Source organism: Erithacus rubecula (genome assembly GCF_903797595.1).
Source record: "Erithacus rubecula genome assembly, chromosome: 8".
NCBI lineage: Eukaryota > Metazoa > Chordata > Aves > Passeriformes > Muscicapidae > Erithacus > Erithacus rubecula.
The window spans coordinates 19,434,627-19,462,070 of record NC_136659.1 but is presented as its reverse complement, the minus strand read 5'-3'; the positions used below and the strand labels follow the sequence as shown (position 1 = coordinate 19,462,070).

The window sequence follows — 27,444 nt, the reverse complement described above, 5'->3', positions numbered from 1 at the left end:
TTTTATTTTTGCAAATGGAGATGCTAGGTATGGAGTAGTTAAACTGCTCAAAATCCCACAGAAGTCCTCATTACAAATGGATTTCAGGATGCAACTGGTCATGCAAACTGATTTCACAACTCTACTCCTAAGTCCAGTGCTAGAAGTTCAGTAGGTTCTTCTTTGTGCAATCCAGAGAAAAGGTTTGGAATTCAACCATTAGTTAAAGTATTAATAACAACTGTATATTGAAAATAGGAGTAGTATAGCATTTAATAAGTGCCTGGCATCCTATTTGTTACCAGATTTTGTTCCTACTGCTGAATTTAATGCAGTCTGGCTGTGACTTAAGAGTCCTCATTGGTTACCCATTGTCTGGTTAAAAATTCCTCTGAATTTTGACATTTATTATGTGGGTGTCTGAACTTTTGGGTTTGTTTTCTGAAGTTTTGACTGGGTGCTGGATAGAGTCCTTAGTGTTGGATATCACTGGTGGATTCACTTATTTGTATGCATGGAACAAAACACTGGATGTGCAGACAGGCAGGAATTTTCATTTCTGGTTCAGGCTGTATTTAACTCAGCTGTCAGCTTGTCTAGTGTTTGGGTTTTGGCATTTCCCACACCCATTGATAGCAGTCTGAGGCCACTGGTATATTTTCACCAAATTCTCTGGTTTATTATAGCAGAGTGAAACCCTTCACTTGCACTTCTTGCTCAGTGCACTTTGCACTTTGTGAATTTTGCTGCTGCATTTGCTGGAGGGAATTTCTTTTTCTTTTTTAATGGATAGTTATGTTCCTAGCATAAACTGGCCATCAGTGCCACAGTATGGTATTTCTGGTATTACCATTCAATTAATTTTTCTCTGTCATTCATTTGCTTTAGGACCAAAAAGCCATATTTTCAACACATATATATTAGAAAAAATATATTTCCTAGATCTCAAAATAAACATTTTGGCCTCATATTTTGCAATTCATCTTCATAATTTACTGTATTTTATCTTCTGAAATGTTGTCTTGCCTGTGCTTTTTTCCACTCTTGGTTCTTTTATTCTTCTATTGCTACTCAGTTTATTTTTGAAAAGTTACTTCATTCCTTCCATATCTTACAATTTTCTATAAAGTTATATTTTTAGTGGCCTTTTCATTTCCATCTGTACTTTTTCTGGTTAATCAAAAAAAAAAAAAGAAAAAAAAAAAAAAAGAAAAGCTTATATATAATGTCTGTGCTAACAACATATGCATTCTTCTCAGATTTTTACTGTAAGACTGTTATCCAGTAAGCCGTTTTGTCTCTTCTCCAAGACAGTTGACTGAATTCAGCTGTGAAGCAAAAGAAAAATCATATGCAAACTTTTTAGCAATTTCCATCTCACTATCACAAAATCCTGGCCTTAAAAATGCATTATTGCTGTGTTCTCTCATATATCTCATATCTTATGTTACTTTGACCTGCTGATGAATCTCTTTGTATCCCCATTAGCATCACTTTTTACTGTCATAAATGTGCATTCTTTGCCTCTTGAAACAGAGGCAAGTTTTTGGTCTTTTTCTGTCCACTTACCAGTCAGGATTCACTGATTAATATTGGTAACTTAAATCCCATGCTGTTTCAAATGTTTTGGAGCAGTTCCTGCAAATATATTTGTTTTTAAAATATCTTTTAAAACCTGCCTTTGTCATTACGTGTATGAAATTGTCAGTTGTGCAGAAATAACTGTTACAAGATGACAAGTGGTAGCTCTTTTTTTTTTTTTTCTCTGCAATGCTAGGTCTTTGAATCCATCGTTGCTTCCTGTTTGACATTTAAGATATTTAAGCTTCTAAGATTATGTGTCAGGTTATATATAGCTTTTAAGGCTGTAAATGCTGTCATTGTTGTGGTACACTAATTTAAGGCATCAGGCAAGGTTTGCTGGGAAATTAGCATTTTTTAATTAGATTAGCTTCTACAGCTAGAAAAGTAGGCAGGCTTTTGTGTCTCTGACCCCTTTCTCATGTCCTCAAAGGGTTTGGTTTTCCTACTCATCTCAGTTTGTCTACTGCAAGATGCTGCTGTTCTCTCCCAACTGCCTGTCACTGCTTGACACACTGAATGTCATGACAAGGCTGGCAGTTGTTGCTCTGGGTCTGTTCCTGTGTGATTATGATCATAAAGCAATTTCTGAGTTGTTTTCAATTTTGCAACTACAGAACAGAATATGAAGATCAGCATAGAGCATGTACCAATTTGCTGTTGTAAGTATGTAGCAAGCTAAATGTGACAGCTTTTCAGGAATTCTCACTGTGCTGGAGATAATAAGAAAAACTGCAGGATACATGATGCACAGTTATGAACTCATTGCCATTGTAAATGACACAGAATATGTTTTCTGAATGTAAATGGGCCACTCCTGACTCTCAATCCAAGACATCCAGGGCAGTGAAAATGTCTTTTGCTCTGAAAAAGTAGAACATTTGGCACTGGCAAATCTTTGTATTTCTTGAAATCTTAAATGGCTGAAGTCTGTATTTGCAATCGTGTATCCTAGAGCCTCTGTAAGTGGACATATAGGCAGGAGAGCAATTCCAGGCTGGCAGCTAGAACAGTGCTGGTGTCACTGAAATCTGCCCACCCCAGAAGATGGAAGGAGAGAGCCAAGGATCTTGACTTCCTGTTCTTCAGTCACAAAACTGGTGAGTTCCCCTATGAGCTTGGAGCTGTTGATGTGGTAAAAGTCTGTTGACAGCAAATGACAGCTGGTGCTGCCAGCTTGCACCTTTGCTGTGACCTGGAAGGTCAGAACAGACACAATGACTACACTATTTCTAAATATCTGACAAGCCTAGTATTATCTCAATATAGCAGAAATAAACATGGTCTTCATGTTCCTAAAAGGGTAAATATTTTGATGAAAACAATATTATCCTCAGTGCCTAAAGATGTTAGGCCAAAAGAAGTAATCCCTTTGAGAAGTCACAATCATTGCAGGGATGCCAAAAACCACACTGAGTTGGTAATTGCTTTTTTCTGCAACACAGGAAACTGCCAGATGATGCAACTTTGTGTCAGGTGATATCAGCTGTCCTTATGGTTTTGTCTGTAATTGGTGATCCTAATACAAAGTATTTTAGTGTAATCCTGGTTGAAAGTCTAATTAATTTTTAAAGATGTTCACTGGAAAATACGTTGAATAATGATTTCAAAAGGGAAAAAAATTCCTCCTCTGCAAGTGCACCAACATAAGAGGCTGCAGTCTTTAGGGACTGTAGTCTGACATCCTCAACCCTTGGCTATTGTACTGCTGTCAGGGTGATAAGTGTGTCTACTTAATATTGTGAACAAAAAAATCTAACTGAAACTTTAAGTTCTGCAGCTGGTAGTTTTCAAGCAGTTAAATTTAAAAAAAATCATGACAGTTTCTGAAATGCTGAAATCTTGAAAGATATTTAAGCTATAAAAATAGTCAAATTAAAGTCTTTATTTAATTGTGATTCCTTTTAGGTAGAAGTCTTAGATAAAACAGTCACTCAATAACTACTTCTACAGAAGAACTTCCAAACTTGATCATGTTGCAGAAATGTTGATCCTTGCATAGTCTCAGGCATGCAGCTACTACACTTAACCCTTTATGCTCTTGGAAAGTCAGACCAAAACCACAGTGTTTTGAGCTTTGAACACCAGCAGAAAGCAGTGTAATCAAATTATAAATCAGTCCATTTTGATCTCTGCAGTTATACCAGAGCATCCATGTCCAGTGATTTGTTAATATGTATGTGGTGTTTTAAACATTGCTATCCATCTTCTTCCTATATGAAAGAAATGACAGTCAGTGTTCCTTAGAAATAAGTTCCTTATTTCTGAATTGGACTGGCTTACTTTCATAGAATAGAATCATAGACTGGGATTGGAAGGGACCCTAAAGATTATCTAATTCAAAGCCCTCTGCCATGGACAGGGATGTTACCCACTTAGAACACATTGCTCAAAGCCCTATCCAACCTGACCTTGAACACTTCCAAGGAGGGGACATCCACAACTTCTCTGGGCAGCCTGTTCCTGTACCTCACTACCCTCTGACTAAAGAATTTCTTCCTAATGTCTAACCTAAATCTCCCCTGTTCTAATTTAAAACAGTTCCCCTTGTCCTATCACTCTCTGTCCATGTAAAAAAATGACCCCCTCTCTTTTTCATAAACCCCTTTTAAGTACTGGACAGCCACAATGAGATCTTCCTGAAGCCATCTCTTCTCCAGGCTGAACAGCCCCAACCCTCTCAGCCTTTCTCACAGGAGATGCTCTCCAGCCCTGTGGTGATCTCTGTGGCTCTCCTCAGGACCTGCTGTAACAGCTCTGTGTCTTTCTTGTGCTGAGGACCCCAGAGCTGGCCTTAGTTCCACAGATGGATTCTGCTGACAGTAGAGGGGCAGAATCAGTTCCTTTGACCTGCTGGCTGCTCCTCTTTTGGTGCCCTTGGATTTCTGGGCTGTGAGTGCACACTGCTGGCTCATGTACTTTCTGAAACCTTAGAATGCTGCAATGACATAGTAAAAAGTTTGCTGTAAAAGTACAGCACTTCAGCTTTTACCTTGATGGAAACAGGATATATATGCTAAGAAAATAATTTTGTAGGCTAAAATATACGAAAAGTTTTTTAATTTAACATTGATATTAGGGCAAGTGAAATCATTATTGTATTTTTACGGTAGGAGAAGGGAAATTACTGGCAAAAGACTTTTTATTTATTAATGTAGCTGCTGCCATGGAACATTTTGGGGGGTGGTGGGGTCTAGGGAAGAATTGTGTTGTGTTGTGCTGGTAGAGGAAACTCTGCATAAGCAATAGAATTCTCATTGCTGTGCTGATGTTATCACTGATGCTTAGTAGACAAACAAAGAAGTAAATAAAAATTATTTTCAAGCTCTCCTGGATACACAAAAAATCAATGCTGGCCAAATGGAAATGGACAGAATTATTAAAGAAGAATCAATTTCTATTCTTTAAAGGTTATTTGAAGCAGTGAAAAGCTACCTTACAACCTAGAAGTGTTTTTTCAAGCTTTAAATGATTGTATTGTATGTGGTGGGAAGAAGTGTTGTAGCAGATTCACTTCCTGTGGAATGAGATCCTAAGCTGATGTTCAGCAATTCTGGGCAGGCACCTTTTATTTTAGAATTTAGGTATCTTCTTGTATATTAGATTGAAAGTCCACTATGTAGCATTATGTATTTTGTTCTTAGTAGTGTGTTGAAAATGTCTTGTGCCTTAAGTTGGAATGTTTCATAAACTAACTGCTGTAAAATGTAAAAACATATTGACATTGCTGCTTAGATATGTCTGTGTGTCTGATATATTTTAACATCTGTCTCTGCTCAAAATACTTGTTTTTATGGTAGTTGGGAGCAAATTTGAAGATTGTAAAAATAAAAATGTATCTTTCTGTGGAAGATGAAAACTAAAGAGCTTGTATGCTTCATGGTGGAAGTTGAGAAAACAAGGAAGGAGGTAATGTTGTTGGTTTAGCAACAGTGGTGCTTTAGGAAGGTCTTTTGATGACAAGTCCAGTAAGGAAAGACAGTCTGCTTCCATCTGGATCTTTTTCCTCTTCCAACTGCATTGACTCAGTAAACTTCTTTTTGGTTTACTATGGTACATGAAAGGGAACTAGAAGAACCAGATAGTTGAGAGAGAAAATATTAGCTATCATGCTTGCTTCAAATATTATTTAATTTGAAACGTGTTCTGGTCAACAGCCGAGTGAAATTTCTAAGTTGGAAAATGATACTATGACAAAAGGTGTGCTTAGTGACCAAGCAAGGAAAAGGGATGGAGTAAGAACTATTTCAGTTAATTTTAGGCCAAAAGGCACGTTTGTTTCTTCTGTTCTTCTGTTTGTCTTACAACTTCTAACCACACCAAGCATAGCTCTGTGTAGTTCTGAATTACTCCTTGGCATGGATCATGTTGGAATGAGGTGTCATGGAAACTGGATGGAGAAAAGCTGGCTTATGAAGCCATACCAGACAGGCAATTTCTCTTCAAGTACTTCAAGTATTCTTCTGTCTTGTAAGTCCTTTTTTTTATTTTTTTTTTTGAGAATGATCATTTTGCCCTTTCAAATAGAACTGACTTTGTTTTGTTTGAAAGAATCCATGCTCTTCTGGCATTTTGAATGATGGCTGTATCAAGCATTACATTATTAATTAGTTGCTTTGTTTATTCACGTCACCTGAAGCAACAGCAATCAAGAGATTATTATGCTACTTGGCTATACACCTCTTAGTATACTAGTTTGCCTGCCAAAGTTAGTATTTCTTTGATTTTGGTAGTTAACTATGAGTTTTGAGAAAGGTTGTGAAAGGAGAAAGAAACTCTGTGTTTACTACAGAGGAATACTTTTGTTTGTATACAGTAGCTCTTCTAAAGCATAGTATTTCTCAGCACTATTTTCTGAAAGGAAGTGTGCTCTCCTCTGGGATATCAGCCTGGAACAGGTTAATTTTATCTTGGGAAAAATGTAGTTTATGTAAGATGTAGCAAGAATGTATCATTAAAAATTAGGGTTTTTCCAAGACTTTTGCTAAATAAAAATCATCAGGAAGGGATATGCTGTGCTATATCTCACAGTATTTGTAAAGAGAATTCATTCTTACTCCATGCCACTTTTTTACCCCATGATTTAAAAATTTGTCTCTGGTCAAGCAGACACTAATGAGTCAGGAAAAAATCGAACTGTAGATGGTGTCCTTCAAACTGGCATGGCAGGGTAAGGGTGTTGGAAGCAGGATTGAAGGACAGCACTGGCAGCCTTTCACTGACGTGCCAGGAGTCCCTGTGTGAAGTTGGTGATGGGATTGCTGGAGTGCCAGAAATCAGAACAGCTGCTCACAGGCCTGCCCCTTATGTGTAAACTGCTTTCTCCATCCATCTGTTGATCTGAGGATATCACCTTTCAAATAGATTTTGTTTATTTCCATTCATTTTGCTGACTAGACTCTTTTTACAAAACATGGTTGTGTTTTTTGTTAAGAATGCCATTTTTGAATGAGTAATACTTTCATATTTGTGCAGTTCAGGAACCCAAAGAATGTAATTCCTCCTGTCATGGCAGGCTGTGGGAATCTATCAAGCCCCAGTATTTCGAATGGAATAGTTAACATGACACTGCTTGAAGATTGTTTAGCTGTGACTGATCTAGAGAAAGCTAAAAATTTGGGGGCAGAGGGAAGAAATTTATTTGATTAAATTATACTTGGTCTAGAAAGAAATATGTAGAATTTATATTTAAGATTATCCTACCTATCCAGTGTTACTGATCATAACTTTAGATTGATTAATACTACACTATTTTCTCTTAGGTGAGCATTTTTAACTCTACAGAACTTCTGTAATGGCACAGTTCCATGAGAAGTTTGCAGCTATGCCTCATCTCGAATTCAATTTAGAGGAGTTTGCATGGGCAAGGTTTATAGATCTTACAAAGAAGTGACCACAAATCATCTATTTCCAAGCCTGAATGCTGAGGCATTTAGAGCTGCTGCTGCTGTAGCTCATAAATTGCAAGCCATGGCAAACAAACCATGCTGTTTGAGCAGGAGTAGAGCATGCATGGTCCAATGAATACATTTTATAAATCCTGAACTTCAGATCTTTTTTGTCACTAGAAGACTGTAAAAATTTCAGCAAAACCCTCTGTTTACCTAACTGGTATGGAAGTTACTACATTTGTGTACTTGAAGAAATCAGACCTCTTATATTTTACTGCCAGGTATGGGATTCCAACCTTTAGAATAACAAGGCATTGAGTGCAAGTTGTCCCTTTTTTGTTTCATGAAACTGAACAGTGCTCTTCCCATAATTGTTTTGATTCTTACATGATTCTTCCAACTATGATACAGGATACTGAACAGCAGATTAAGTTTGATACCCAGTGAAATAATGTAGTTGTATTAGGTGGAAATTATTTGAAGCTCAAATAATGGGCTTAGTCTGGTTTGTGATATATGGCTGGTTTTGGGTTATTGAGGGTCTTTGTTTTTTTTCTCTGTTTTTAAATTCTGTCCAAGATACGTATTTCAGTGCATATAACCTTTATAAGAGTACTCAAGTCTAAATGCATATAGAGTAGAATAAACCAGGATTTATGAAATTATTGCTTACTAATGATGGTGATTACTCAGAATCCAAATTTCCTTAGCCAGTTCACTTTTGCTGTAGCTTCCGTGAAATGGGAAAGCATAAGAATGTTCCTAATAATTGTTTTTCTTACAAAGTAGATGTGGGATCTGACAGTTTACCCTTATTTACAGATGGTCAGCAGGTTCTTGGTTCTGTGTCCGTTTGGATTCACAAAGAACCTTTTATTTGAGAAAAGAGAGCCCTTGCTTACTTTGACTCCCATGGGAGACCCTGAGTGGAAGAGACCGTTAAGCATTTTGTATTCTCTCTCTGTTTCAAGGAGAGGTGAATTTGGATTCTCTTGAGGAAATCCTGGCTGTTACAGGAAGTGTATCAGGAAGTATTGTCTCATTTGAACCTCTTCCTTCTGTGGATCAACAAGGGAGGCCTAGATTTTGGCTCTTGTGAATCTCTTGGGTGATCTATAATCCTTTTTTGGTGGCAAGAATGCCCTTTCTCAATAGTATGTTTGGGCAGAAATTAAGCAATGTGGCTCTAACAAATACTTCCTTCTATTTAGTAACCCTGTGAGAAGAGAGGATGGGATGGAATATAATTTAGCTATCTAAAAATGTCAAGTTATATTTAGGAAATTCAAAATTCCACTATGGAGGGTTGAAGCTTCCTTCCCTCCCCCCAGCAACCTTGAAGAAGCGATTAACCGAGGGTGCCTCTCAACATGGAGACTGCTTGCTGCTATTGTCTCCTGCAGAAACATCTCTTTGCAGCTAACTGGTTTAACTGTGTCACGTCCTTGAACACATTTCCCTGTAACCACCTTTCAGGATTTGAGGAGTGTTCCAAAGTGTATATAACAACACACAGGAAAATTGACAATGGTACTCTTTTCCTGGCCAGTTTTTGTTCTTTCCGTCTGTCAGACGTTTGGGTTTTCTTTTTCCCCCTAGTGCTACTGCAGCAAAAATGCCTGCCTTTTGTTTATGTCTTCCCACATGAGCATCGTGACATCATCAGTGGTATCGCCAGGGGAAAAAAATATGCATAGCTGTAGCTAAACCAGCTGTTCGTTAGCAATCCTTCTAGTCTGCTTGCATTTCTTCTCATTAGTGTTCACACAGCAGTGTTTCCTGCCTAAGAGACATGGAAGGTTCTCAGCCACAAAACATCTGCTCGGTTCGTGTCTTTGGGTGGATGAAAATGGTGGCACTTGAAAACACACTCATTCTTGATAATGGCATTTTTAAAAACTGAAATGAATGTCAGAGCGTAGAAGATACTCATTACTGGATAGTCATTACTGTGGGTAATTCTGAATCCTTTACTAAGTGTCTTGTATAATTCAGTGTAATCATAGAGACTGCATATCAACTGTTACAAAACCTTAATAATACCAACCGAGCGAGATGCCAAGAACAATAAAGAAATGAGTTTTGTCATTGATCTGCATGACGACACGGTAAGGCGAATGAATCTGTTTGTCATGCTTGTCCCTTCTTCCATGTAAATCAGCAGCAAAACTTCCACTGACTTTGATAGGACCAGAATAATGCCAACATGAGCTACAAGCTGTCATTTATTCTAATGAGAGAGATCTTAAATAGAATAAGGAGGTATTTCATCTGTGGAATGTTAATGAGAAAACAGTTTCTTTTGCTATCTCATGTTATCAAAATGCTCTGAATTATTCTAGAGATAATTGACTGTTTTATAGAATAGCTGCATCTTTACAGTGTTAATATTATGGATAATTGTGTGTTTGGTATGAATTTTCAGGGTGGAGGAGAGATGTTCATTTATCATCGCTAGCTGTTTGTAGAAAGATAGCTTTAATCTCCAAATATTCTAGTATGGAACCCTGATACTGATAATGGATCAGTGAAAACATTAATTTGTATTTACCTTTTTCTGTAAAGGCTTTTGTAATTTGAATTTAGATATTCACTTATTCTAATATAAAATGCTCAGGTAAATAGCAAGTTTTTAACCATTATAGAATGTTATTTAAATTTATAATTTTTTGTTTAAAATAAATAAGAAAACCCAAGCCAACCAACCAAATGCATTCATGCACACACACGTGAAAACAAACCCCAGAGCATCAGCAACTATTACCAAGAAGAGATTCAACTTCATTGTATTACATAATTTGTCATTTGGATTTGAGAGTAATCCCTCCTCAAATGGCCAATTCTTATTCACCTGAGTAGCCTCACTGAAGCCAGCAAAACTCATTTTACAACCAAAGATACAGGATAATGCCCTTGACTGATGAAATAAATTGAAATTAAGGGGTTTTTTTTAGGTACAGTTTTTCATTTGGAAGCTCGTCCTCCACATAAAGGATAAACACTGGCAGATTAAGTGTTGGCAAAATATTACCTCTTTGGAATATTAATTTCAGTGTGTACTGTGTGCAGAGCGATGCAGACAATGCATGACTTGTGCCACTCCCCACAAGAAAAAATTACTTTTAACAGATCTCTTGAATTTCTTCTTAGACCAGTGTTACGGTGAGAATGATAATTATTAAAAAAAAAAAAAAAAAAAAAGTTGAGGGGATTTCCATAACAACTGCTGTCTTAATGAACTATAAAATCCTTAGCATTTGTTATTCCTTCCTCATAGTAGACCTCAGCTGATAAAAATATCCGTAGCCGGTGAAATCAGTGGCATGCCTGGCTTTCTCAGACAAAACTCCCATGTGATCACACAGGCAGCCTCAGTGAGCCCGAAGCTGCTCAGCAAGCAGTAGGTAATGAGTCTTTGTGCAGAGTGAAGCTCTTGTAGCTGAACAATAAAGCATATGGTACCAGCAATAAAACACAGTGCTGGGAAATTTAAGAAGATTCTGCTGGAAGTGGGAAGACAGTGAATATGTCAAACGTTATAAAATGACGATCAATCTGGTTTGGGTCCTAATTAATAAAAACAGTGCATGGATTGGAAAAACAACAATTTGAACAGGTCAGTTGTTTTATAGATTCTTCACACACTTCAGTGTTTTAAATATAAATGGGTTTTTTTGCTATTTCTTTATTGTTAATAAAGCCAGCTTTTTTCATTTTGTAAGGTGGGATTGGAAGGATGCACATTAGCGTGATACCAAGCTAAATAAATTGTGTAAGTTCTGTGATCAATTTCATTGTAAAAATGTTTTTTACCATTATTCCTATGCAATTCAAACTTCAATTGTGCATGAAAAATGGGATAGCAAGCAAAATTAAATTTATGCTAGATGGATCATTTACCAATATCATAAAATATTTAGTAACAACAATCTATTACTCTGCTATGTATTTGAGACTAATTCTTTCTCAGTAGGAGATCTGTAGTGTTTGTGTTTGGTTAAAAATAATGTAACATTACAGCATATCTAACAGTGCACTTACATAGGTTTTTTTCCTCCACATTTTTCTTAGAAAATTTTGGAAATGATGTTTTGTTATTTTTAATGCAATTGTATGCACATGGGAGTGATACATTATAACCCTTTGCATGCATTTCACTCTAATATTCATTTAAAATATGTTATTCTTTTTCGAATAAGTAATTATTTCTCATATTAATTCTTAGTTAATTATACGTAATTATTTTATTTTTAGAAAACTGCTCCCGTAGATTTCTGTGGCCTGTGTATTACAGAGGACAGACGTGCAAAATCTCGGTGTTTTCACATCATGTAGAAATTAACCTTGTGAAAGTTTTAATCTTTAAATCTCTTTACGGTATTGGGTTTGGGGTTTTTTCCTTTCTTTTCTGAGTGCTGAAGATCGTAAATTAAATATGCTGAATTTTGGGGAGTATTTCCGCAGGAAGGAGATAGAGCTCTTGAAAAGCGATATTGGGAAATAAAGAAATGAAACTCGGAAGGTAGAGAACAGTATCTCTTTTCACGTGTAGTGATGATTTCAAGGCAGAAATGCGCTTTGTATTTAGCACGTTTATTCAGTGGCTGCGGCCGTGCGGGCGGCGCAGGGCCGGAGCGGAGTGCCGCGCTCCGCCCGCAGGCTCGCTTTACGCGGGGCCGCGCTGCCGCGCCCGCCATCGGAGAGCGAGCGAAGGGCAGCGGCAGCCCGGGCTCGGCGGCGGGGCCGCGGCGGGCGGCACAGAGCCGCGGCACGGAGCCGCGGCGGGCGGCACGGAGCCGCGGCGGGCGGCACGGAGCCGCGGCGGGCGGCGCTCGCCGGCTCGGGGCGGGGGCCGCGGGGCGGGGGCCGTGCCCAGCGTGCCCCGCGGCGGGGCGGGGCCGGGCCATGCAAATGCGGGGGCGGGGCGGGGCGCGGGCAGGTGCGGGCGGGCTGCCCCCGCCGCGCTGTGCCCCCCGTGCCCTGTGCCCCCCGTGCCCTGTGCCCCCCGTGTCCTGTGCCTCCCGTGCCCTGTGCCCCCGTGCCCTGTGTCCCTCTGCAATGTGCCCTCCGGACACGGTCCCGGGCGGGGCCGTCGGAAATGTGCTTGGGCCTTAAGGGCATCATTTCCCAGTTGCGAGTGTTGCTGATGCCTAAGCGAAGGCGCTCTGCAGACCGTGCTTTAAAACGGTTCTCCTGTAAAAGGTAGTTTTATATCGCAGTCCTGGTGCAGCTTGGCATCTCAGAACGCAGGCCTGTTCATGTTTCAGACAATAGATCAGAAAGGATATGTAAAAATACTTTTTCACCGTACTCACGTGCAGCTATTAATTAATTTAACAGAGAACCCCGGTAATATCACAGTAACACCTGCAGTATGTACCATAAGATTGGATGAGATAACACTGAACATGTTGCTCTATGCTAATTTAAATGGAGAAAATATAGCAGTATACAGTCATACAATTATCATATAATTACTATATTTGTCTAAAACGAGTACAGTGGATTTTAAATTTAAATTTATGAGGCAGTTAGGTACTTACAGTAAGTGCATATGGAGATAAAATGAACAGTGTGCAGTAAAATAACAATAGGAGCATCCCTACAGAACAGCATTCCCACTGCTACAGTGGAATCACAACTTTGAAATACACCTGTCTTGTCTATTCATATAGGAAGGAAACAAAAAAACCAAGCGTTTTTCCTGTGGATCAGGCTCTTTGTATTCTAAAAAGCTTTTGGTATCAAGTTTTTAAAGAAAGCTTAGAGAAAAAATTCCTGAAGCAAAAAGGTGTTGTGTTGCTACCAAGTTATGGTAATGTTAAGACACACTCTTCTTTACCCTACCTGAACTCTATCGAAAATGTGGTTTATGTAAACATTTTATGCTGCAATTTGAATGGTGGCTGTTGAGTCTCTTTAAGAATCATCAATAGAGCCAGATCTTTATGTATGTATCTGGCGTTTTGGAGACAGAGACATGATTTTGATCTCTCATGTTGCTGAAGTTTTGTGTTAATTATACTTCCTTAATTTACTTTTGGATCTGAGAAGCCCAAATCTGCTGTGGGATGTTTTGGGTTAAGTGTTTATTTTGTATCTTAGTGTTTTGGTCTCCTTGTTTTATTAGACAGAAAATTTTGGATTTATAGTAAAACATCTTGCTTTGGATAAATGCAATAGTTGACTAAATGAAGTCTAAGTTTAATATAAATTGTAGACATGTAAGTCATGGTTTAGAGTACACGGTAGCAAATGCTTGGAAATTAATTCCAATGCTTAAATATTTTCCCTGAGATAGCAATAAATTATTGTGTTATCTAAAACTTTTACATCCTTTTAAAATGTACTTCTAGTAACTGAACCTTGCAGTTCAGCATTGTTTTCCCTTTGAACAAGCAAGTAGAAAGTCAGGCTGAAACAAGGCAGCTGTAATGTATTGCAGCATTGGTAAAGATATCTTAAAGATAAATTTACATGCAGTCTGTCAGTATCTCTTTCTGCCCTTGCTCTGAGCCAGATATGATGCTGAGGAAAACTGGATTATAGATGTGCCCTTTCCTCAATAAAATATCCCCAAACACATCACATCTTTAAAATGCTGATACCATTTGGAGTCCTACCAATGGCTTTTGATCACTGCTGCCTCCCTGCTCTTTTGTAGGTTTTTTTGACCCTGGAAAAGGGATTGAGTGTAAATGAAGACAGATACAACTCATCTACAAATGTACAGAAGCCAAAAATACTTACTAGGTTAAAACAGCTCTGAGATAAATAGCATGTATTTAATTTTTTCCATCTCTCCGCAGATATGGATACAATATTCTAATGAAACTTGTGAAAAGTGGGAGATGCAAGTAATTGATATAAAACCAGTAAAAACCAAACTAGAAAATTGTGGCCTTTTTATTCCCTCACATTTGCATATAATTCTCTCCTACAGCCCCCATCTCTAGCCTTATTCCCCACCCTACAAAAGAAGTTTGCGTTTTTAGCACCTCTCCCTCAATTTTCCATCACTTCATATAATTTTTCTAAAAAGAAATAGGGAAAATGGGAAAAGGAGTAAAAGCTTGTATTGCCATAACAATTTGATAGAAAATTCACTTAATATGTGTAACTGGACAACTTACATACTGTGAAGTTAAGGATAAAAGGAAGAGGAGGTGCTTGAGTTTTTAAAGGTTTTTCTATGCTTAAGCCATAAACATAAGCAAGAATAGTTCTTAAAAACTAGCATCCAAATGCATTGGAAAATTTTCATTCAGGCTTTTGGATGAAAAGATAAATGGCTCTTGTTTAGTACTTCATAAATAATTTCATGGAATATATAACTTGAAGTCCAGATTGATTTGGGGCTGGTTTGTATCCTGCTCTTTCATAAGCAGTAGGGATTTGCATATTTATGCCATTGTCTAATGTGAAGTAGGAAATGTGGGCTGCATGGTATGGAGCCTGACCCTCATCAGTCGTTCTGATGGATACGGGCAGGAGCTACAGCATCATTTACCGACTGCAGCTTCACCATCTCACGTAGTTGTTGGATTTCGATGATGAAATGCAAGCAGTGATAGCGTTGTGCAGTGGAAGGCTGCGGAGTAAATAAGCCTCTGTGGCATTTGTAGCTCTCATTAGCATGCAGCCCCTTCATGGCGTTTATTTATTGAGTTCAGCCCTCTCCGTGCATGCCTGTGAGCGGTGTTTGTGGTCTGTGCTGTCGGGGGATGCTGCCGCAGTCTCGAGCATCTCGCGGGCTGCCTGTGCCCCTGGGCGCACCGGGCCGCTCCCTGCCAGTGTGAAACACGCTGGCTTGGCGGTGCTTCGGGAGCAGCTTGGGTTTTGCCAATAGGGATATGAATTTGATGATGAAGTGCTCAGTGGTTTAAAGTCTGTTCTCTGTCACTACTGAACAAGGTCTGCTTTCCATGTATCATGAATATGTTAAAACAGTAGCTGGATTGCAAATGTTTTTGGTTGCACTTCCTAAGCGGTAGCCATCTCTAGTAAATGCCGTTTGTGTGGGGGTGATAGGGTAAACAAAAAAATGTTGAAAGCCACAAAACATTTTTGTTAATTGTTTTTATTGTGGACAGCAAATGGTACCACTGCTTACTTCCAATGTGAACTGTGACAGCTGAGCAGGCTATTCTCAAGTAAACATTTTTGTTTTATAAATATTTTATTTTAGGGGTGGGGAGGGAAACCTCACCACTCGGGGGAATTGACTCGCGGAGTTGCCATTGTTCTGCTCTCTTGTTGTACCAGAGTCTTTATTGAAGCATTCACTTTCAGAGTAGCCAGAGGTTTAACTTTGTAGCTTTCAATTAAGTTGCTCAGTTGTTTACAATTATGCCCTTCTCACCCGCTGTTACTTCTAAACAAACATCTGTCAACAGTAAAATGGAAAAGTGGAAATTGCACAGTATTAACCTTATCAGCTCTTTTGGACCATGCAGAGTGATCAGAGATTTAATAAAGTAAAATATATCAAAAAATAAATCACCTCAGATTGGAAGTGTAAGCCACATACCTTCAGTACTTTCCAGGAGAGTGTAGGGCAGATAATTAATTTTGTCCCAGCAGACTCCCCTGGCTGAAGTGGTGCTGAATGGTCAAAAGGTGCTTACAAGTCAGGCAATGAGGTGGCAGTGGGCTCGCTGATCAGCTTCTATTCATCACTGTCTCAGTGACAAGAGTGCCTTGGGAATTGGATGGGTGCATACTTATTGTCAGACCTGCAGCTCTTCTGTCAGCTTTCTAGGGAAGTTTTCAGCTTTCAGTTATAAAGTGAACTGAATTCTTAAACACATTAATTAGTATACAAATCACTACAGACATAAACTCACAGTTTTCTTTAGTATGAAAAAGAGGTGAAGAGAGTCAACATTCAATTTTAACACAACTGAGAATGTAATTTTTGGTTAGTCTTACTGTGGTCTGCAGTGTTGTCTTGGCACCGTAGGTCCTTCCTTTGAGTGCCTTTATGTTGATTATACACAGGTACACATGTACAGGTGAGTGAGGACCTATGGGTAATTTTTGCTGGCCACAAATACAGAGTTGCCATTGGAAATTTTGCCTGTAATTTAATATGTGCTTTTAAGATCCTTTTTGAGGTTTTCAGTTATTGAAATTATGGCGAAGACTGCTAGCTTACAGAGAAATGTTTCAGTTTATTGATTAGACATATTTTGTCTGCCTTAATTAAAAAAAAAATCTCATTCTGTGATACCATGGTTACTAAGTCTGAGACTTCAAAATCTTAGTATTGGTGATCTTTTTGACTCATTTCTTAAGGAAATTAAATTTATGCACTTGTGCTTTCTCTGTGCCTGTCATATTGTTCAATATGTCTATCATATTTCCTAATTAGTTTTTTTAACCTGTTAGTTCATATCAGCTGAGCTTGAAGCAGAAGCAGTCAGTCAAGTCAAACAAGTATTGTGCAAATGGATGGTGAGAAGGGAGAGATTGCTAGTTCACACCAGTAAAAAACAATTTGCACTGTGACTAAGACCCTGATTATCAAAGTAACCACATAGAGGAAAGCTTAAACATCATGACCCTGGGGAAGAGCATCAGTGAAGCAGCCCTCATACTGTGTCTTGGGTAATCCATCCAGAAGAGACAAATATGTAAATAATCACGTTCTGTTGTTTTCTCGGATTTACTTGAAATTAAATTCTACTCATTTTTAGTTGATAGCTGAGTAGCTTATTTTTACCTTGTGCCCTTCTTAGAAGAGAAAGTGAATTGTTAATTTCTTGCATATATGTCAGTGGCAGAAAAAAAATTCACAGTTATGTTGTATGAATTCACTGTTTCCTGCATTCAATAATTTGTTATATATGTTATGGGGATTTTTTTTGGTGAATTTCCCTCATCAGTGTTTAATTGTGAAATAGTACTACTTCTAAAAATCTCCAGGTTTTTAAAAAATAAGCTCGTTGTTTTTCAGAGTTGAATAGATATACCGTGTATGGTGCAAAGTCAGAAAGCAAATCCTAGAAACAAATTACAATTTAATATATTTTATTTTTGTGTCTTTTTTTGTGGGCCTGAATGCCTACTTAGGACTGTCTTGGGTGTGCATGAAAGAGGCAGATTGTAGCATTATATTTTGGTTGTGCATTGTCCTTGATCTGTATAGAAAGCTTGAATTATTATAGCCATAAAGCTATTTTTGAAGATAGTAATTTCAAAACATCACAGCCTTCCAGTAGATATTAATAATTTATGTTTTCCAGTACAAATAGTTTTATTGACTTTATTCTCTAGGGAGAAAGATGCACTTAAACATATTTTTACTAATTTTGGCTTTACTAGAGGCCAAGCCTTGAATGAAGTCACGACATTACTGTCATGCCATGGAGCTATGTTCATTTCATTGGTGTTAATTGAATGTTGGCTCCTGCTGACCGAAATTATTTTTGTTTTTAGGATCCTGTTTTAGTCTTCCTCACATATTTCTGCTGATGAAAATAATACGTTTTCTGGTATTTTCTCAGCTATTTAGTTTCTACCATTTTCTTTCAGCTTTATAGTACAAAATAGCAACAGAGTTTTGGCTACCAGAGGATCCAGTCTGTAACTTTACATGACTACTAATAGCTGTGCTAAATATTTACTTGGTGTCTTAAAAATGTTCACAGCACTGTGATTTTATTAGAGAATTGGGTTAATTATGTTCTTTCTAATGTCAACATTTATTAAAAAGTTAAAAACAAGCTGTTACGGAAGATTTTTATTCTTTTGGTGTTTTAAAAAAAAGAGAGAAGGAAAAAAAGGAAAAAATAAAAGTCCATCAGCCAAAAATCTTTTGATTGGTTGCTTCTAAGTCGTTGGATGCAAAGAACCAAGATCATACCATAAATTTTTAATACCTTGTTACTGAAGTCGAAAGAATATAATGCAACTATTGAAATATCAGGGCTCCACAATGTTTTTTGTGTGTTTCCTCACTGAACCTGGAGACTCCTGGAGCACCCAGATCTGTCAGTGCTTGCACAGGAATAGGAGAAGGTATTCCTGTAGCTGTGCCTTTTTCTGAGTGGATGTGACAAGGCAAAGGCATGAGGTTGGACAGAATCATCTGCCAGGCTGGACTGTGAAGGCTGAAGTGAGGAAAGTTGAAACAGTGTCCATTAGGGAACGTGCTGAGCATGTCTATTGTATAACGCTGCAGCAGTGCTGAAACGCAAATGGCTGCTGGCTGTGCACTGGCAGGTCTTTAATAGCACAGGATTTGGTGCATAATAAGCTCAGACCCTTTTTCATGCCACCTCTGTGGTGAATATTAATACCAATATTTGTTAAGGTGTAGTAAACGTGTCCATTAAATCTATATACATAATTAAATTTTACCAGTGTCTGACAAAAGAACGCCTATATTAGAAGAGCAATGAAATCTGCAGTTAAGTAAAGAATAATTACTAAATAGCATATTTTTCCATTGTATGACCTTCTACTGTGTGTTTATTGTGATATCCAAAGCAATGCATGTTTACACTTCTGGGTGCCTGTTGAATCTAAAGATGCATTTCACAGGGGTGCTGCAAATGGTCTGTGTGAGGGCAGTGTTCTGCTCCACAGATTAGTTCTGCTCAAAAGCTGTGTCTATTAGTGCAGCTGATCTGCTCTTGCTGATTGTGCTGCTTGTTCAAAGTGAGCTGAGCTAATGCAAAACCTTAGCTGTATGTTCAGATACATAGATGAGCACCTCTGAATGGTAACACTCAACTTTAGGGACACCTGTAATTTTTTGTATCTGCTTTTTATAGCTTCTCCTTTATAACTGGCCTCTAGTGATCATGACAGTAACATGGCTTTGCTAATTCTTTTGTATTTCTTCTAAATAGTGAAGGAAATTTGAAACTCAGTATTTTTGTCTGAGTCACATTTCTGTAGGAAAGGAGTATTTTAATAACCATTTGTTGCAATCCCTTCTCATGTTCTTTTTTCTTCGTTCAGTTTTCAGCCTCTTTCATTGTGGTGTTACTCTGTATTACTGTTTTCAAAAACCGCCTAATTTAGGCAATTTTTCATGTTTTTAGACTCATCTTCAGCATTTCTCAAAATGTCTCTACTAAGAATTTCAAGTCTTTTCAGTAATGTTCATTGGAGTGAGAATGCTTTTCAACTACTGCATTTGCAAAATTTTTAACTATCGTTTTTTTAATGCAGATAAAAAAGTTTATCTCTTTCTCCTTTTTAAATATTTTTGCCCAATTTAATCATGGAGAACATACATATGTAACTTGTAATGTAGATGAGAGAAAGTAGGTAAAAAGCAAGAGTGAGAGCAAGCTTTTAATGTTCCCTCTCCAGAAGAAACCATTTAGAGGTCAGAATAGCCAACATAATTGATTCCTGCCAGAGGCAGTATGAATTTATATCTTTACCCTTGCCTTGACTTTTAGCCTATATTTGTTTAGCCATTTAAATGGTTGTAGCTGTTTCTTTGGACCATGCCCCTGGCAGTCTCATTGTTGACATTTTCACAACACTTCCTCTGCATTTGAAGTCATAATACCTGGAAGTATTTTTGAAAGAAAGCATGTTTGGTTACAACTAAATACTACGTAACCCTAATCCCAAGAGTTAATGCTTTCCCAATTAATGCAATCATTGAGTAATATAAGGTGTATTTCCTCACAGGGAAGTTCTGACTAGATATTAAAAATTGTAATTTTGATGTTGTGTTAGCTGGGATATGCAAACATAATGCTTTAAAGATGTAATTAGGGCTGTTTAAAGAGAAAAGTTGATTTTAAGATGTCCAGATGATAAATTAAAGGAATTCACTTGCCTTTTATTGTAGGGAGGAGGAGGGGGGAATTCATGTTCAGAAAAAGAAATTTGAAAATTAATAAGCCAAACTATCATTTCCCCAGAGATCCTATTATTTAATACATCTGCTTAGTGAATCAAACATTTCATTTTGGAGTGTTTGGAATTGATCAGAATCCCATTGTATTTGAAGACAAGGCAGAATTACAGAGCCAGCAAAGCTAGTTTTACTGATGCAGAGGTGCAGAGTGTGGGGAGGAGTGCATGTTTCCTAGCAGTGTCAAGATGGCTGTAAAATTCCCTGTACTTCCAATGGCTCTTTGAGCAGGAATAGCTTTTCTCTTGTACTGAGGTTTGGCTGTGGTTACTGAGGACTGCAGGTCTTTGCTTCTGAGTAAGGTTTCAGGAGTAGTCTCTAAGTGGCATCCCCTTACTGAAGTAAGAAGCAAGGCAGTTGGAGCTTGACAGAGAAATGTTTTAGTCCCCAGTGTCTGCGTGGTTGCCCTTCAGCATGGAACCATAGCTTGTGCTGCTGGAGCTCCCTGTTCTCCACAGTCACAGCCCAGTGCCCACTCCTGAGGGGAGGCAGTCAGACTTTCCCTTTCAAGAGCAGAGCATAGGTCACTCTTCTCTCAAAACATCTTTCTTGTAAAGATCTACTGCTGAATGGGTCTCTTGTTAATGGGTCTCTTGTTCTGCTGCACACAGCAGAACAGCTAAGAAACCCACCCAGATGCTGGAGAGCTGAGTCTGTAGTTCAATATGTGCTGCCTCTAAGCTATAGCTTAATGGAGAGCATCCTAGTCCTTTGTTTAGGTGGAGACCATTTTGCTGTATAGAAAATATTGCCAGGATTCATAGTCCAAAAAGGATGGGCACAGGTAGCAGCCAAGTGCTGTACTGTATTTACCAGCCTTTGGGTACATAAACAATTGCTCATGGGTTTGGGCCTGGCCCAGCCTTTCTGTCCCTTTTGCTTCTCAACATGCTTTGCACTTCTAATAGGTTTTTCTTTTGTTCTTGGACACCTTACTTGGAAGAGCACAAAGTTTTAGGCACCCAGGGAGACCTCAACAGGAACTTATTCAAACATCTCAAATCTCTGTAACTTTGGGTATGTGCAGTAGTGCCTTTATGCTAGGGGAACGTAAAAGTGAGACCCTGGTAAAGCTCACATGACTTTGAAGAAGAAAATTTGGTGACAAATTGGCAGAGCCTTCTAATAAAGAGTTTTTGGTGTGAGGATGACCAACAACAAGGATGTTGGAGTAATTTCAAGTTTTCTGGTTACTGCAGTGGAAGCAGCTGTTGCTCAGTCAGCAGGCAGTAATGAGCCATTTGTGTGTCCTTGTGCCCTTGCAGGGGGAGACTGAGCAGGTGTAGCTGAGGTGCCAAAATGTACCTGTTGAGATGGCACATCACTCTTCTGATCTTGTTTTCTAGCCCTAGGAAATATGGCACCACATCTATGAGCAGACATGTATTGGCTGTACTGGGGACCAGTGCTCCCTCTACATTGTTCTCATGAGATGCAACCCATGGGAATCTGCATCTTGTTCTGGAGATTATTAACTCAGAATTGGGAAGAATCTGAATAGTAAACAAGTGCTCAAGTGTTTTCAGACCTGCACAGTTTCTTGCTCATTTTCTCTTCCTTGTCCTTGCTGGTGAACGCTTTAGCTTGCACATTAAAAGTGGAGTAGTGTCAGCAAGAGGCCGTGTGGCTTTGGGGAGCTCCCCAGGGGCAGGCTGCTGAGGGTTGCCCAGCTGTGAGATTGAGAGTGTAGGCAGGAGCATGCCAGGTGCTTTCCAGAAACTGCAGTCATTGGGCAGATGGCCCAGCTTTGGGATGTGGAATTTAATGTGCAGTTCCATTTGTGCCTCTGTCACCATTCCCTCCCTGCATACCCCCTGAATGTAAAGGTATTTCCTAATTCTGTACAGGATCAGCAGATGCACTCTGCTGTGTAATGTAATCACTACTGAAATGAAAATACCACTGTAACACAGCAGCAAGGTGTCAGTGACTTCTCTTCATCTCTGCTTAGGGGGGTACCTGTGTAGATCTGTCTAAGTACAGCATGCTGCTGGACACTGCTGCCTTTCTGCTGCTTACTGTCCAAAATATTGTAGAGATTGAAATGGCAGTGATTTTGAAAGAGGTGTGGCTGTACTTTCAGATGTGTTTTGTTGTGTTTTGTTTCTTCTCACAGAAAACTAATAAGAAACCTGTTGCCTCAGGAGACCAAGTCAAGTGAATTTCAAAGAAACTGGGCACTGTCATATAGCAACACTTCAGTCTCGTGCTTAGGGGAAATTGGCTGCAAGGATGAGGAAGCAGAGCTGTGTATCTGCAGTGGTTTTGGCTGGCTTTTGCATCCCATTGAAGCATTAAATAGTGACTACTGTTGGAGACAGGATATTAAACCTGGTACAATCGCATGTGTGCTTTTTAGAGCTTTTGATTCTCAAGAAGTGAATGAACTCCCTTATTATAAAACTTTTATTCTAATCCTTGCAATTTAATAATAATCATAAAAATCTTTTATAATGTATATGCAGTTTCTAGTTTTGACTTACAAAGGCAAGTTCAAACCTGCTTGTAAGTCCCTCCTGCTGTGCTTAGGAGCTGGCAGGCAAGGTAAATGCTTTGTCAGCAAAGCAAAACAAGTAATTAGAACTAAATTTCTGTTGCACTGGGAAGAAACCACTATGTTCTTGCTGCCTCGAATTGTGAATTTCATATAGACAGGCTTCAGTGTTTGTGGAATTATGATTTTGAATTAGTCTTACAGACTGTAAACTGGTGAGTCCTACTTCTTTCTTATTCCTTTTTCTTTTTTTTTTTTTTTTTAATTTTATTTTATTTTATTTTGGTAATTCTCATTCTCATATACCTACCTTTATCTTTTTATGACTTCATACCATGCTGAAAGTTTGCAGCTCTCTTCACAGGGTCACTTTGTTTTTTCCAGGAAAGAAACTGGTGTTGGGACTTTAAGGAAGATATAGAATATGTAGGAGACATTGAAACTACTTAGTACGAAGCCAGGTGTGAGCAGAGATAGCAGAGAACCTGCTGAAGAGCTGTGCTTACACAACACGGGGGCTGCATCCCTCTGTGCTAATTGAAAAGTTAAGAACAATGCAGGCTAGGAGCAGCATTCTCTGGCTCCTGCTGCCAAGTGCCAGGGTACAGCTCTGTTCCACAGTGGATGAGCTGTCAGGCCTCTGCCAAACCCAGGTGCCCTCATCCAGCCTGCCTGCTGGGAATGGTTCTGGCACCTGCTTCATCCTGTATTATCCAGGAGAGCGCCAAGTGGCCTGAGCCAAAACCCTGAAATGTGCTAATTGTTAAACGTTTTGGCTGGTACTGGAATCTCTGCCTTAGCCTTGTCTGCTTTAGTAGCCATTTAGCCCAGCTTATTGCAAGCTTCCTCACAGATATGTTGGGGTTTTAAACACAAAGCTATAAAAATGTTGGTTGGAATGGAGTTCTGGAGGGTATCTGGTTCAACTTCCTGGAAGGAACAGAATGTGTCTGATCCAGAATTAAGGGATCCTAAAGGTAGCTGCAGAGATTTTATTAGTTTTGTTTCATGAGGAATGTAAATTTTTTCTTTTCTTGCTCTCAGGGGTATTTAGCATAACCCTTTGTCAAGTCCATAATGCTGGGTTGTGTGTCCTTGACAAGTACAGTGTGTCATTAGTCCCAGACAAATTTTTGCCTAGATAAGTGTTAGGAACATTTGTCTTTGGAGTGCTGCAGGCAGGGGGGGTGGCAGCTATGCATCCTCTGGGCAGCTTCCAGCTGTTCTTCATCTCTCCCCAGCTGGTTAATTACATGCAGTATTTCCACCTCTGCTGTGTCACGGTTTAGGAGGGGTGCTCCCCAATGTATTGCTCCCACAGAAACTCTCCAAACCATGGTTCCTCACTCCCAGACTCCTTCCCCTCTGGGCTGGAGAGGAGAATTGGAGGCATAAAAGGTGAAGATCATGGGTTGAGATAAGAACAACTTACTGGAAATGGAAATGAGATAAGAAAAGGAACAGTAAGGGCAACAATATTCACGACAGAGTACAAGAAAAGCAATGTTATTGCTCACTGTGGAAACCCACAACAGACAACACTGCTCCCTCTGGCTTGGAATTGGAGCCATAAGGAACTTCTCCTCTCCTGGCTAGAACCAACACATGCTGCTAAACTTCTGCTTGAATACTTACCTTTATAATATTCTGTTCAATCTCAGGAATATATTAGGCATTTCATTTCTTAATTTTGGTATCACAGAACAATTTAGTTTGGAAAATACATCAGAGATCATTGAGTCCAACCATTAACCTAACCTGACAGTGTGCCACTAAACCAAAGTGCCCATCTACGTTTCTTTTAAATACCTCCAGGAATGATGACTCTGGAGTGACTTCCCAGGGCAGCCCATTTTTATGCTTGACCACTTTCCTTGAAGGAATCTTTCCTAATATCCAATCTAAACCTCCCTGGCATAGCCTGAGGCCATTTCCTCTTGTCCTGTCACTTGTTACCTGGAAGAAGAGGCTAGCCCCCACCTGGCTAAAAACTTCTTTCAGGGAGTTTTAGAGTGATGAGGTCCTCCTCAAGTCTCCTTGTCTCCAGACTGAACAGACCCAGCTCTCTCAGCTGCTCCTCACATGAGTCATTTTCTAGACCTTCACCAGTTTCATTGCCCTTTGGACTCATGCCCAGCCTACTGTCATCTGCAAACTGACTGAGGGGACAGACACTTGGTCCCCTTGTCCAGACCACTGATAAAGATACTTAAACAAGACTGGCCTCAGCTGAGCCTTGGGAAACACCACTAGTGACCAGCCACCAGTTGGATTTAAATTCATTCCCCACCACTCTCTGGGCCATCCAGCCAGTCAGTTTTTACACCCATCCAAGGAATAAGCAGTCAGTTTCTCCATGAGGATGCTGTGGGAAACAATGTCAAAGGCTTTACTAAAAGTGCAGGTAGACAACATCCACAGCCTTTGCCTCACACACTAGGCAGGTCACCTGGTCATAGGAGGAGATCAGCCTGCCTTGCATAAACCCATGGTGGCTGGGAGAGGAGAATGTTTGGAAATACCTTTGACTGGTGTGGGTAACACCTGAAATCCAGGTGTTTATTAAGCACAAATTCATATATGGTCTTTGTGCTTTCACTGTCGTTTATCAGTCTGTAATATTGGAATTATCAGATGGAATTCTTAAAGGGTGATGTGAACACTGGTTACATCACATATATTTAGCATTGGGAACAGTAGTGTTCAGGATAACTTCTTAATTTCATCCCTGATCGTGAACATTCCTTCCTCCTGTGGCAGCCAAGGGAGGGACCAAGTGTTTGAAATTTCACAACATAACCTAGAAGAAGACAGGGATGCTGTTGACATCGTGGGAAAAGTACTCCCTGAGTGCAATCTGTTACAGATTATTCTAGTGAAATAATCATCTCCATACATGCCAAGTTAGAGTAGGACTTAAAGATATTTTTTTTCTTCTCTATGGCTTCACTCTCCTAATTAGTCATGTGTAATTTCATATTAAAGGTTTATTCAAGACTAGAAGTGGCAATTTACTGCTATTTTGAAATAAAAATTACCTTGGAGTTTATGATTGCATATTCTGCAGCTGGATGTTGCAGTGCCTCATTGCCTCTGTTCCTGTTACAGGTACATGTGACAGCATTGCAGCAATGAGTGGAATTTTAAAGAGGAAGTTTGAAGAAGTTGATGGCTCCTCACCTTGTTCCTCTGTGAGAGAATCAGATGATGACATTTCCAGCAGTGAAAGTGCTGACAGTGGTGATAGTGTCAATCCCTCCACTTCTAATCATTTTACCCGTAAGTATTAACTGTGTACCCAAAGAATTATTCCTGTTTCTTAAAATAAAATAAATTTTGTGGTTAGATACGCATGATGATTTTTAATTGAACAAATCATGAAAGAGTCTCTCTATGATGTTCAGTTTGTGACTAGCTCAAAATGACTTAGTAAAATACTCTTACATTCTTTTGACTTTTTGTATGTTGTTATAAAAGTTTAAAGTCTCTTGAAAGTTCCTACTTATTTGCTATTTTGAATTATGTAGCTGTTTGTAGTTAATGTTAGGAGTTATGTTCAAAATATTTCTAACAGGTACTGTAGGGGAAGTGTAGTTTGTTTATTTTCCTAGCTCAGTTTGTTTATTTTCCTTAGCTAAATGTATTGCAGCTGTCAGCTCTCTGCAGTGCAGTATTGGTGAGACTTCTCTAAAAACAATATAAGCTTTTTTTATTTGGGACTGGTGAATGTTGTGTATGGTGCACATTATTTTAATAGTTTCTGTTTTTCAGATACCAGAGGATATCTCTGTACTTCACAATGGTTTTGTGTACAAATGAGAATTTGGTCTTTAGTTAGCAAAGCTACATTTGCATTTCTGGGAATGATAAATTGCAGTTTAGGTTCATAGTTTATGATATTTGTTTTAGGTGGTTACATTATTTATTAATAGTGAACTCCATCTTCTAAAAAGCAGGGGTTTTCCTCCTTCAACTCTGTTGCATTTAGATCTCCTCTATGGAGTCATTCCTTAAAACTGTGAGCAAAGGAATAGGTGAAGCTCCTCATTGCTGCCTGTACAGAATGTGATCCATTTAACTGAGTGGTTTGGATGTGCCTAGAAATCATGTTTGTAGTGTGTGATGTAAATGTTCTTATAGCTGACATATCTACCAGCTGCCACTGTTCAGTTTGAATGGGTGTTTAGATGTGGGGTCTGAATCCTCTTTTCTCTGGTAGGGAATGTTCCTGTGCACAGGAGAGACAGGCAGGACTTTTGAAATGAGTTCACATGGAATCCTGTTGAGGTGCTGTATGACATTTAAGATGCAGTGCTAGTCTGGGACTCATTTTATTGAATAGGCCACAAAGGAATAAGTGACCCAGTAAACCTCCTTGGTAGTATTTAGAAATATCTTGTTGACAATATTATCTGCATGCTGCTACTTTTAACATTTACATCCGTTGAAGAAATTAGTTGATTATTCATCATAGACTGAAGACAGGCTTTTTACATCAAACAGTCATCCCCACCCACACAGATGACCACAATTTTATTGTGAATATGTGCATGTAACAATAAGCTTTAATTGTAGTTGACATAACAATTAATTTAGTTTAAAGGAACTTCCCA

At 38.9% G+C, this 27,444-nt stretch overlaps 1 protein-coding gene across 5 annotated transcripts in view; it reads left to right on the top strand.

Moving 5' to 3' along the window:
• CSRNP3 (cysteine and serine rich nuclear protein 3) overlaps nucleotides 1–27,444 on the top strand; it is an 87,776-nt gene that overhangs the window by 42,933 nt on the left and 17,399 nt on the right. For 4 of the 5 annotated variants that reach the window (XM_079310632.1, XM_079310630.1, XM_079310631.1 and 1 more), the window contains one exon: nucleotides 25,940–26,110. In XM_079310632.1, coding sequence (XP_079166758.1) covers nucleotides 25,940–26,110 — 171 coding nt within the window. Of the gene's footprint in view, nucleotides 1–2,543; nucleotides 2,661–25,939; nucleotides 26,111–27,444 lie in introns of those variants that run through there. The other variant, XM_079310633.1, reaches the window with a different exon arrangement.